The 12603-nt window shown below is 42.1% G+C and overlaps 1 protein-coding gene across 1 annotated transcript in view; it reads right to left on the bottom strand.

Moving 5' to 3' along the window:
* WT1 (WT1 transcription factor) overlaps positions 1-10151 on the bottom strand; it is a 51515-nt gene extending 41364 nt beyond the window's left edge. Inside the window, 2 exon segments of the mRNA XM_033928430.1 lie at positions 2204-2326; positions 9528-10151. Of these exon segments, the coding sequence (XP_033784321.1) occupies positions 2204-2326; positions 9528-9861 (457 nt within the window). The 5' untranslated portion in view covers positions 9862-10151.
* Between the last annotated feature and the right edge of the window lie 2452 nt (positions 10152-12603).

Raw genomic sequence — 12603 nt, 5'->3', positions numbered from 1 at the left:
AACAAGGAGATGCGACTAGTTCAATAGTTCTGGATTTCCAATTTTGGGTTTTTCTAAGTGCATATTGACTTGAACGTGGTGCAGATAGGCAAGTATTTGTGCAGGCACACTCAAAAGACGTTACATGATAAGATTCAGGCCCGCTTATGAGCATGCATGCATATCAGCTACGAATATTATGAAGATAAAGTGCAGTAAAATCTGGGCTTAACGCAGGTTAACTTGGGACTTTTTAACACACTAAGCTCAGAGTGAATGTGGCATTTTAATTGAAGGTTGTGCAATGAAGTTCCCTTCAAAGAATTAACATGGAAGCACCGTGCTGCCTCTTCTGTAGGAGACACTACATTTGGCACCTAGACTTGCGTGCTCAAATTTGCACGTGGGAAATACTTTTAAAACCAATAGGAGGAAATATTTTTTCACTCAGAGTATAATTAAGTTCTACAACAGTGTTTTGCAACCTTTTTACACCTATGGACCGGCAAAAATAAAAGAATTATTCTGTGGACTGGCATCAGTTGAAGAACACTGGGCTAAGACCCCGCCCATCTCTACCCAATCTCCACCCCAGGCCCCGCCCCCATAATAGTACTAATTGCACCTTGCACGTCTCTTGCCTCATCTGGAAGCCTTCCCTCTGACGTTGCTTCCAGTTCAGGCGCAGGATGCCCATAGGAGCCACTGCCCTTGGCTTTGTGCCCTGAATCAGTTAGGAAGAGGGAGCTGACTCGAAGATAACGCTGCATCGATTGCGGTTGAAGAACACTGTTTTGGGCCTGATGCATATGCTGGCCCTGTGGACTGGCAGGAAATTTCTGTGGACCGGCACTGGTCCATGGACCGGTGGTTGAAGAACACTGCTCTAGAACACATTGCCAGAGGTTGTGGTAAGAGCGGATAGCGTAGCTGGTTTTAAGAAAGGTTGGGACAAGTTCCTGGAGGAAAAGTCCATAGTCTGTTATTGAGGCAGACATGGGGGAAGCCACTGCTACTCTTTGGGGTTTTGCCAGATACTAGTGATCTGAACTGGCTACTGGGCTTGAAGGACCATTGGTCTGACCCAGTAAGGCTATTCTTAGGTTCTTATATGCTATGAATCAGCTATTTTACTTAAGTGCCACTTATTAATATTTCACATGTATCTTACTTCGCAGTATTTTATAATGCAGTGCGCCTACCTGCCATAGTGCTTTCCTCAAAAGGGGGCATGGCCATGGGGGTGTCAGGAGCGTTCCAGATATTTGCACTTGTAGTTATAGAATACTTGGTCACTAGCACTTACACCAGACACAAATTCTATACTTAAGGTGTGGCTCACTGGTAGAGCTGCTGCCTCTGCATCCAGAGGTTGTGAGCTCAACTCCCAGGGCCATAATCCTCAAGTGCCATTTGTAGAATCTGGTCCTGAGTTCTCTAGTGTTAAGTCCGCATTATCCAGTTGCCCACTTCCTGCCCATGATACCTCCTCTTAAATTTGTGTTTCAAGTTTAATATTTCTCTTGATTAATCGCTTAATCAAATTCTAAGCGATGAACAATTAGAATACATTCAATGAAAGACAATACAATACAAACTTTAAATAATAACATTGGGTTAAAGACTAATACATCATTCTCATAACATAAGGTAAGAAGCAAAACAAAGGACAAGTACAACAGGGAGACAAATAAAAGCATAATATAATATGATAAAATAGGTCATGTGCAAATTATCACAAAACACTTTTATACTCTGAGGTAGTTAAGGACATAACACCCATGTAAAATGTCCCCCACAGGTACCTATATTTATTTATTTATTTTCTATACCATTCTCCCAGGGGAGCTCAGAATGGTTTACATGGCTTTATTCAGGTACTCAAGTGCTTTTCCCTGTCTGTCCTGGTGGGCTCACTATCCCCTCCCCCCCCCCCTTTACAAAGCTGCGTTAGGCTTTTTTTATTGCTGGTCGTGGTGGTATTTGCTACGACGCTCATAGGAAGTCTATGAGCTGCCACCAAGGCCGTGATAAAAAAAAAGCCTAATGTAAAAAGGTAAACCCTAGGGACCTTCTTGTCCTATTAACCTAGATCAGTGATTCTCTAACTGTTCCTTAAGCTCTCTTTATGGGTTTATTAAAAAATTAGATTGCAGAATCTATTTGTATCAACATCGAGAGACGTCTGGGTAAAAGAACATTTTATGGACTCTGTCGTTGTTACCTAGAGACGCTGGTTGACTGATTGGATCCTCATGCTTGAAAGAATGGTTTGTAAATTGTGCTGCGTGGTGAGAAGGCGTGTGACCATAGCTTGGCGTCCCATCAAATGCCATTGTACTGTAACCTTCCAAAAGAAAGAGAAAATCTGAGTTAAAGGTTTAGCCTTGAACTTCCTCAGGAGGTGACATCCTTCCAAAAGTTCCCAAGAGGACATGCAATGCTGAAATATCTTCTACTCTTGGAAAGTCAAGTAAAAGATCTGTCCAAAATCTCACAACACTCTTGAAAACCAAGAAATTCCATAGACAATAAAAAGGAAGTTTGCAGAAGCCAGAAACACAGCCCCATATCCAGGTTGATAACAATGAAAGTCCACCTGCACATGAAGCACTCACGTCTCAATGGCGTTATCCAACTCTTCCTGTCTATTACGTTCTCTTAATAAGAGGACTAGTTTACAAGACCCATCAGACGATGAGCATCAACTCATATACTTATGCAAATCCTCATAGATCCGTTTTTTATACTTCTATTTCAAAATAGTTTAGTTCTGGTGTCAGTACAAAAGATAAATCAAGGTTATGTGGTTTTTGGTAAACTGACAATTGCTCCTTTACAGCCCAAATAATCTCAGTCAGACCAAAGCTCCATTTAGCCCAGTATTATTTCTCCATCAGTGACCAGTTGGCCAGTCCAGGTCACTTGTACCTGGCAGAACCCCAAAGGGTAAAGAAGAATTTAGATACAAAAAAAAACAATGTTTCTGGAGTTCTCCCCCCAGGAATTTCTCCTAATCTTTTCAAATCCAGGTACACTAACAGTTTTATCAGATCCTCTCACAACAAATTACAGAACTTAGCCCCTACCCCCCATCCCTTTTACAAAATCACGGAAGCAGTTTTTAGCACCAGCCGGCACAATGATTGCTCTGCGCTGCTCTATGAGAGTTGGGAGCAGCGCAGTGCATTCAGCACACTGGCCTTCACTAAAAAACACTTCCACAGTTTTATAAAAGGGGAGGTTAATTATGTGTTAACTGAAAACATATTTGGCCCAGTTCATTTCTAAATGCAGTATTTAGCTACTCTGTGGCTTGCTTCCTATCATTTGCATTTACCCATTCCAAACTGAAGCGCCCTAATCTCTTTAGCTTTTCTTTATTTGTTGAGTTCTTCCATTCCCTTTATCATATTGGTCACACGTCTCGGTTCATTTTCTAATTCTGCTATATTTTATTGCACCCAATACTGAAGGCATAGTCACGCTGTGCAGTGATCCAGAGAAACCTAGATCTTTTTCAGGATAGTATCTCCTGATATTGGACTGTTTTGCCTGGCATTGGCTATTTTAACACTGGTATAATACATCAGGCTTCCAGGGGGTTCATTTTTAACTAGCAACAGCCAGGGTTATTCCATGCTAATTCTCCATCGGCAGCAAAATAACCCAACCATTCTGTTGATACCAAAGCCAGGGTTTCCTCTATTATCCTAGCGATTCAAGGAGGAACATTGGTATCTCTATGGCAAGTAAAATTTATACTAATAAAATGTTTCCATCAATATTTACAACTGCTTAGATCTGGATAAAGAACTTTATTTAGAATCTGGGGCCATCCCTATAGGCATCAGGAATAAAAGTCTCTTTACAAGAAGTCATGACTTAGGATTAAATAGTCTTCCCTACTGCTGTACCATTAAAATCAAGGTGCATCCAGAAAACAGGCTGCAGTATTAGACTTCCAAGTAATTAATGGGGCCTGCCTAGTCTAGATTCAGGGCTGCTGAAAATTGGGCAAATTTGGTCTCAAAAGTCTGAAGCAGGCCGAGGATGCGCCTGGAGTTTGAGGGAGTAGAGATGTCCTCCTCGGAGTTTTCCAAACTTCTCTAACATCTTCTTGAGCAGAGAGAGCCTGGGATGTCGCGCATTGTGGCTGCCCGTAGTGTATAGCTCCTGGCAGGAGACATACAGTGAGGCAGATAGAGCCGTTCTGCAAGCTCCAGCATCTACAGAGGTTTTTCAGAAATTTCCCAGTTTTCTCTCATGTGAACAATTGTATCAATCCCAACTGAATGGCACTGCCACTTCTGCAAAGGTTGTGCCGACGCCATAAAAGCTGTGTTGCTCTCTTTTAAACACTTTGTTTTCAGTCTGGCCTATAGATTCCACATAGAGAGAATGAAAGAAAAGGAAGGAATGAGGTGTGCAAAGCGGGCATGATATCTCTGGAGCATGTACCGCCTTGTTTCCCCTACAAACCCTACAAAGTTGACAGCTACAAGTTCATAAATGAGATATTCTCCATCTGTTGTTTGAACCAAACTGGAGTTTCTAATTTACTTAAAAAAAAAAATCTGCTCAAGCACTTTCTGAAGCATTTGCAATTACCAGAGAATGTCAAATTAAAAATAACCTCCTACTTCAGTTGAAATTTGCTCTCCATAAAGTAAACAAGTTATATTTTCCCCAGCAAATTCTCATTGAAATGAATCACCTCTGCTCCTGACCCCAGAGTGACACCAAATCGTAAATCAGGCGCTCGGACACCACCGTTCATTAATTACAAAGACTCACAAACAAGTCGAGCAGGGAAAAAAAGTAATTACAAGGTGATATTTTCTTTTTGGGGCTTCTTAACCCATCAGCAATTCTGCAAAGCTTGTTGTGATCTTCTGGGTGCTGTGCACAGTTCATTTTAATACTTGCGTGTTCAGGTAAGGTATTTAGATGACTTACCCCAGGAAATGGACTCAGAACTTGCAATGATCTAGTTACATGTGACGTCTGATATTGATCATTTGCACTAAGCCACGGTAGAGGCTTCTACCACGGCCTGGAGTGCTCATAGAATTACTATGAGTGTCGGAGCTGCATCAGAGCATTTAGCGTCCCAGGCCACGTTAGAAACCTCAACCGCAGCATAGTGAAAGAGGGCCTAAGGGGTAATTTAGTAAGGAGAGTGTGAACTTGAAATACCAAGTAGGTAGGAAAATAACCAGAAAGTGGCTTTTATTCAAAAAGATATCAACAGGATGGAGTCGTCCAGAGGAAGACTACTAAAATGGTGCGTGGTCTTTGTCATAAGGCGTATGGGGACAGACTTAAAGATCTCAATACTTTGGAGGAAAGGCATGAGACGTTTACGTAGCCTAAATGTGCATGAGTCGCATCTCATTTGGAAAAGAAGCTCTGAAATGAGAGGGCATAGGATGAAGTTAAGAGGTGAGAGGCTCCAGAGTAATCTAAGGAAATACTTTTTTATAGAAAGGGTGGTAGATGCATGGAACAGTCTCCCAGAAGAGGTGGTGGAAACAGAGACTGTGTCTGAATTGAAGAAAGTGTGGGACAGGCACTTGGGATCGCTTAGGGAGAGGAGGAGATGGTGGATGCTGCCGATTGGCCATTTGCCCTTTATCTGCCATCGTGTTTCCGAATATTCCCACTGCGCGGCCACTAAATGAGATGACACGTAGTAGGAAGGTGGGTGAACAGATGGGGCAGCTTGGAACAAGTCCATAGGATCTCTATAGTAGAGGAGGAGAGAGTAAATGGGATGAATGGACAGGCTCTAGGATCTTTGTGTTTATATGTGGACAGGATCCCTAAGAGAGAGGAAGGGATAGGCCAGATGGTAATTGCTACAAGGGGGTGTTGAAAAGTTCTCAGCCCAACCAACTTCCTACATTCTGACCATTATTTTGCCACTAGAGCTTGAGTGAACCATATCCAGGTCATTCTCTTCTTGGCTGGGCTGACAACTTTTCAGCAGCCCCTCGGTGTAATGTACAATCTAGGTACGAATGCTTACATCAGCTCCATGGCTGTGTAAGTAATTGCACCTATTTGTTTTCTACACTAGTATTCTATAAAGAAAATAGGTGCCAATTTTTATTTCTAGACTAGGTTGCGAATAGACAATTACCTTCCTCATCCAGCACAAAGCTCGCCTTAATCTGCTTCCGAGAATTGAATCTGAAAACTAAGAGCATTGCCCAAAGAGGATTTCCACTAGGGTTGAATATGACTGCAAACTCTACCCACATTTAATTTCCCACAGAGACTTGTACAACCTGTATCTTCCGAGAACATTGGATGGAGTTTTATTCAAGTACCACAATAGTCTGGGAGATATAAGAAGCTTGAAAGATTTTTTTGGAATATCAGTTCTAGTTTATTGTTGTAAAGAAAGATTCATGTTTTTAATCTCACATAACAAGATGTGAAGTTGCTTTCAGCAGTCTGTAATTCTGAAGGACCCTCGAGTTCATGTTGTTGCCTTCTCTGGCTTCTCCTCCCAAAATCCATAAAAGAAAGATTTCTTTCTTCTTTCTTTTTTTTCTGTTAACACTAAGACTTTCTTAGATACTTTCAGCCTGATGCAGACTTAAGTGACCTTGAAAACTGTGCTCAAAGCAGAGTATAACTGTTTTGGCCGCATTTTCTGGAGTTGCCCGACCCAAGGCTTCAGGAATTTGATAAGAACTCTAGTTGTGAACTGATTTGTTGATAGCAAGGTCTCTTTAATTAGGACTTATCAGAGGTAGAACAGATTAAAATGTGCTGAAAATAATTATAAGTTGTACATCTGCTGCATACTCTGATCTTCTGAAGAGTCCAATTGTTGGAGAAGACCAGCTGGACAAAAACACTGAAAATGGTCAAAGTTAGGTTCAAAGACTTGGCAAGAAGACATTGTTGAGCCAAGGTAAACGTATTTCCCACAGTCAGAAAAACTTCAGCTAGCCTTGACTCAAGACCGTGTTCTTTCATACCCAAGGTCCAAGAAATCTTTGCCTATTGCAAGAACAGACGGTGTGAAATGCTAGAGACAGATCAAAGTCCAGCACCCTGTTTCCCATTGCAACTAATTGTTAGGGACTTTTCCTCCAGGAACCTGTCCAAACCTCTTTTAAACCTACTTGGCCTTTTACTGGATTGACTCAGCTGACTTGTATTTCTGCATTCCTAATTCTGCAGCAGAGATTTGAAGGCAGTGCCATAGCTCTTTTAAACATATTAGTTTCATTTCTCTGATGCTGATCTCCTCTTTCTTACTTCTCTCATACCTGAGCAAGGAAAGGATGTGTAAACTGTAAATTAACAAACTGTCTAATTGCAGAAAAGGTATTGTACTAGAACAGAAAATTGTATTTTCTAGGTGGAAAGGGGGTGGATTTTGGAAAACTCCTTTCCTTCTCCCCCTCTGTAGGCAACCATTGACAGCTGAGCCTAAAGGCAATCCAAACCAGTTCATATTTGCAAATACAACTGAGAAATAAATTACAGTATCCAAACAGACACTAATTCACCATATAAATGGGCAGGGAACAGTGGGCGCAGTTATAGTAATCAGTTAAAACAAATCCGTTTCAGAATAAAATCTAGGGGACTGAATGCAGGAAAATCTTTCAACCAACGTTGGCAGTAGTTTTACGGGTTCTGAACTGGCGCAGCACTTAGGGATTGAAGTTACATTTCATTTATTTCAAACTAATTATTTGATTTATTTATTCTATTTGTTATTCGCTTGAAAAACTTAAGTGGTTTACATAAAATACATTTTCAAACTGGCAAACTTCAAAATTACTTATCAGTTTTCAATGTCTATTCACGCAATCCTAACAACGTCTTGTCATAATTCCTTAGAAAACATATTTTTATACAATTATTAGCTATCACTCATGAAGGCTTGTACGAAAAAAATGAGTTTTTAACCATTTTCTTTGCAGAAGCCGATTGATCCGTATTTCACTTCCTGTCTCTTCCTCAGGTCTAACAATCCAAGACTTTCCGATCTTCATGAGTTCTTCGATTTCCACCAGCCCAGACATCCCTTCAAATAATTGGGTTCGTTAGACCATAAACTCCTTGGTGAAGTAATTTTAAGATTTTATACTGTACACCGAAGTGTATTGGTAACCAATGGAGAACCTTAAGCATTGGTGTTAGAGGTTGAAATTATTGTTTTTAAGGCAACGCAGTGCTGTATTTGTCATCTTTTCCCCGTTATTTTGCTGCTGAACAAGAACGGTTTATTTCATCAAGACATTATAGAAAAAAAACCTGAAACGCAATAAAATTTCAGTTCTACATTTAAAATGGGAACTAAGTTCTGAAAATGTCATTTTGAATTTACTGGCATTTGACTTGACGGGGGTGGGGGAGATGCCCAGCTGCCATTCAAATAACACAACCAAAGTTATCCATATTCTGTCTAATCAAATAGATTTTAACGACAATGAAATTAACAGACAAGTTTTGTGTTGACATTGTATTTGCCAAAATGTAGAGAAAACAGATGATTTAATAGTGTTTTAATCAAATAATTTTAGGTAAAAAGGTATTTTCATATATTTCCCAACAAATATTTTGGGCTTTCTGATGTCAAATAGAATGCTAACAACTCCCGAGGAAGCTCATCTTTTGCTCACATTTTTCCATGGTCTGGACCTGCAAATGATTTTCAAAGACTCACTTTATAGTCATTATCAATATGGAAATCTATGCGGGGTTAAGTTCTCAGCCCAACTTCCTAAATTTTGAGCATTATTTTGCCACTGAAGCTGAAAAATATGATCTTATTTCGTTAAGTGCCAATTTGCAGAAACGAAATTCTCTGTTTTTTTGACATTGTTTCAGATTATTGGTTGAACCATATCCGGGTCGTTCTGTTCTCGGTTAGGCTGAGAACTTTTCAGGACCCCTTTTACATCCACAATTGTGTAATCAATTAACAGAAAAATCATTAAATATCAAATTAGACCATTAATAGTTACTTTAGACGTCGTCGTCCCCACCCCGATTTCCTGGATGGTGATAATAAATTGTTATGAACGAAAAATAATATGCTCTGTGGTAAAATAATATGAAATAATTCAATAAATGAGAATTAGAGATATTAGAAATTAGCTTTTTTTTGTTTTGTTTTTTTTAGAAATCTAGTCTCTCATGTAATGTAAACATAACTTTTTCTTGTTTTAAAATGCTATTTTCCCATACAGTTAGAATCCGATTAATTAAATGAAGCATTTGTCAAGCAAACCGGACTTTTGCCTTAGCGCAAAGTCCTCCAGGTTTTAGATGCGCAGGTCGGATTTGTGCAAAATTGACAGGATGAAAACAAAACCCTAACTGCCTCGAAAATGATCCGATTTCGAGTGAAACTCGGAGAATTTTTTTTTTTTTACTTTACTCTCGATCATTAAAGCTGTAAGTACTTTTTTTTTAAGAGGACATTTCAATGCACATCTACAAGCTGCCTTTACAATCTCATTGCGAAGCCTCTCTAGACGTCTAACTTAAGCGTGCAATTTGCTTCCACTTACCCTGGCTCTCCAGGCAGCTGGGCAGGTAGGGGCCGTTGGGGAACATCCTGGACTGGCCGGGCGGCGCCTGGTTGGCCGGGGGTGCCCCGAAAGCTCCGTACCTGCATGCCCCGGCCGTGCCCGTGAACTGGCCCGAGAAATGCACGGTGAAGGCGCTCAGGCACTGGTCTTCGTGGCCATCGGAAGGGGTCCAGCTGGGCTCCTGCTTGATGAAGGGGTGGGAAGCCAGGGGGCCGTAGGAAGCCCCCGGGGGCGGGAAGTCGAGCACCGGAGCCCACTGGCAGCTGCTGCTGGCCGGCAACAAGGCGTTCATGTCCCTCGCCTCCGAGCCCATGCTGCTCTCGATGCAGGCGGCGCCTCGCCCCTGCCTTGCCCCAAGCTCAAATAGAGCCCCTGGGCCGGAGGAGGAGCCGGGGCGGTGCCGCGTTCCCGGGGGGGGGGCTCGCGCTGGAGTTGTTGCAAAGGTGAACCAGCGTGATTCGCTCTTGCATTTATTCCATTTTCGGATTCAGGTGAGCATTTTTCCTGGGCTCACAATCTATCTAATGTACCTGGGGCAATGGGGATTTGAACCCATAACCAAGGCCCGGTTTTCTTCATGTAATATTAGTTTCCCAATAGATCGGGATAATTCTAATGTTTGTTAGCTAAATCTCTTTGTAGTGACCAAAAGTTCAGCTTTGCTGCTATGTTTTGCCAGGTATTAGGATGGAAGGGAACAAAGAAGGCTGCCCCAGAGTCTATTAGCCTTGCCTTGCCAACGGGAAGAAGGGAGGGGGGGGAGGCGAAACTTGGCCGGCTCTACCTTTCCTTTGCACTTCCTCAAGGTTAACACGCCCCAAATAGAGCAAAGGCCAAGGTCAAGCACTCAGGAAGATGGAATTAGCTCTAGAGGGAGCCCGCCAGACTTGCATTTGGAACCTGGAGCCGCCACATGCTCAATATTTCTATAAAGACAAATGATCTCCCTCTAACTCCTTTCAGCAAAACAAGGCTAAATCTCTCCCAGTCTCACTCTCTTTCGTTAGAGTCCCATTTCTCGATTTGCCTCCCAACACCTTCAAGGAGAACCAGCATCAGTGGTAGCCAGTGGCTAGTCATAGTGGGGTGTGGAAGCTGATACCCCCTTTCTCGTCCTGGCTACTTACTAGGAATTCCCCTCACCCCGCAGGCCGTCATAAATGTACTTTTCAATTTGGGGATTTAGGTCGCATCGCAGTCTTCATCAATTCGAGTAATGAAGTTCCCTGCACAGGAGAGCTTACAATCCGATGATAATCCAAAAGATACAACTTTTCCCCAGCAATGTTTCATGGCAGGGAATGCAAGAAAGCCCTAATCTATGGAAAGGGATTCCCTCTGCTCCCAAACTTTGGCGTGTTGTCCCTAACATCTAATAATAATTTTTCTTAGATACCGCCAAAGTCGTGGTAGTTCGAGGCGGTTTACAACAAAGAAGAGCTGGACAAACAGCGAATACAGGTACAATCAAAAAGAAAAGATGGCTGCACCAGGGAAGCCGGAGCACTTCTAGGAGCCTGTCTGTCCTCTGTAGGGGGGGGGGGGCACTGACCTCCATGTGCCAAACTGCAGTGCTGGGTCCTGGGGATGCATGCAAAAGCCCAGCAAGGTCGGAAAGCTCTCTCTTTTTGTGGGTGTTCTTTGATATGGAAGAAGGAAGACTGGCTTCATGTCAAATCTCTTCCCAAATTGTTTTACAGGAAATGTCGGAGCATACGGTACAGAACAAAGCCATCTCTAATTAAAAGTCAATGAATTAATGTGTTAGATTTTATGGAAAATGCAAATTAAAAAGAGAGAAAGTGCCAAGTATAATGAAGGGGCAAAAGGCAGACTGTGCCAACTGACCCCCCCACACACACACCCGCTTCCTATTCAACAGCAAAATTGCCTCTGACTGCTCATTTAAAAAATCATTAAGCAGCTTAAGTTAGTTCAGGGTGTTGGTTTTGAATATCGGGCTGGCACCTCTCGGCCCCCTCCTACCTTCCCCCAGTCTGCACCAAACTTCATCTCCACAACATTGTCCCTCCCACCCAACCCCAACACTCTAGGGGTTTTAAGAAAGGTTTGGACAGTTTCTGGATATGAAAGATCCATGGTCTGTTATTGAGAAAGACATGGGAGAAGCCACTGCTTGCCCTGGATCGGTAGCATGAGAAAGTGGTTTTTGGCCACCATGAGAACGGGCTACTGGCTAGATGGACCTTCTAATACCTGGTGATCCAGACAATAAAGTCCCCACATTTCAGTTCCTACTAACTGACCTCACGAAAGGCTGAACTCCTGCCCCTAATGACCTTTGGACACCAGGGATTACAAGGTAGGTCCAGGGCAGCATACCTACAAGTTCTGGGCTTGGTGCGGGCTGGGGGGGATCATGACACCTGAGAAAGAGTTTTGCAGGAGCTGGGGACCTTCATAACTATTATTAGATAGACTGTTTTCATGCTCAATGCATCCCTGTCCAAGTTAGATTGTAAGCTCTTCTTGAGCAGGGACCATCTATGAATGTCAAAATGTACAGCGATTCGTAACAGCCTTTCAGCACTCTATAAGTGATACCCACCCAACATTTAGGCCTCAGTACTCAGTATCAGTGCTTGACATGGGCTGACACTGAATAAACCTTTTGCTTTTCTTCTAGTGATTCATCCGTTTAGTCCAAAGTAAGTATTTGTAAGACTCCCTCACTTTCTTTTGAAATTCTAACAGCATCGTTTTAAACCTTTACAACAAATAAACCCAAGTGACAAAACCATTTATCCATATTTTATATCAGTAATGAAAACGTATGAGAGTGGAAAGAGATATATTACCTCTCTGTGCATGTTGATTAGTCTATGGATTGCATGTACACAGCCTGCAGAGAAAACTCAAGCCTCACTAAATTGATTCATCTCTGAAGTGGCCCAGAAGATCTACCACCACCACCCAGCAACCTTACTTGCCAGCATTAGCAGTAAATTTGACGGCTTAGGAGTGCACAAAACTAACTCACTTGGATAAACCTTAAGCTGTGAAATAAAGGAGGTAAAATCAGTATTTTCCCCTT

The sequence above is a fragment of the Geotrypetes seraphini genome, chromosome 19 (assembly GCF_902459505.1).
Source record: "Geotrypetes seraphini chromosome 19, aGeoSer1.1, whole genome shotgun sequence".
Lineage (NCBI taxonomy): Eukaryota > Metazoa > Chordata > Amphibia > Gymnophiona > Dermophiidae > Geotrypetes > Geotrypetes seraphini.
Note: the sequence above shows the minus strand (reverse complement) of the source record. Positions and strands in the feature narration are given on the sequence as shown.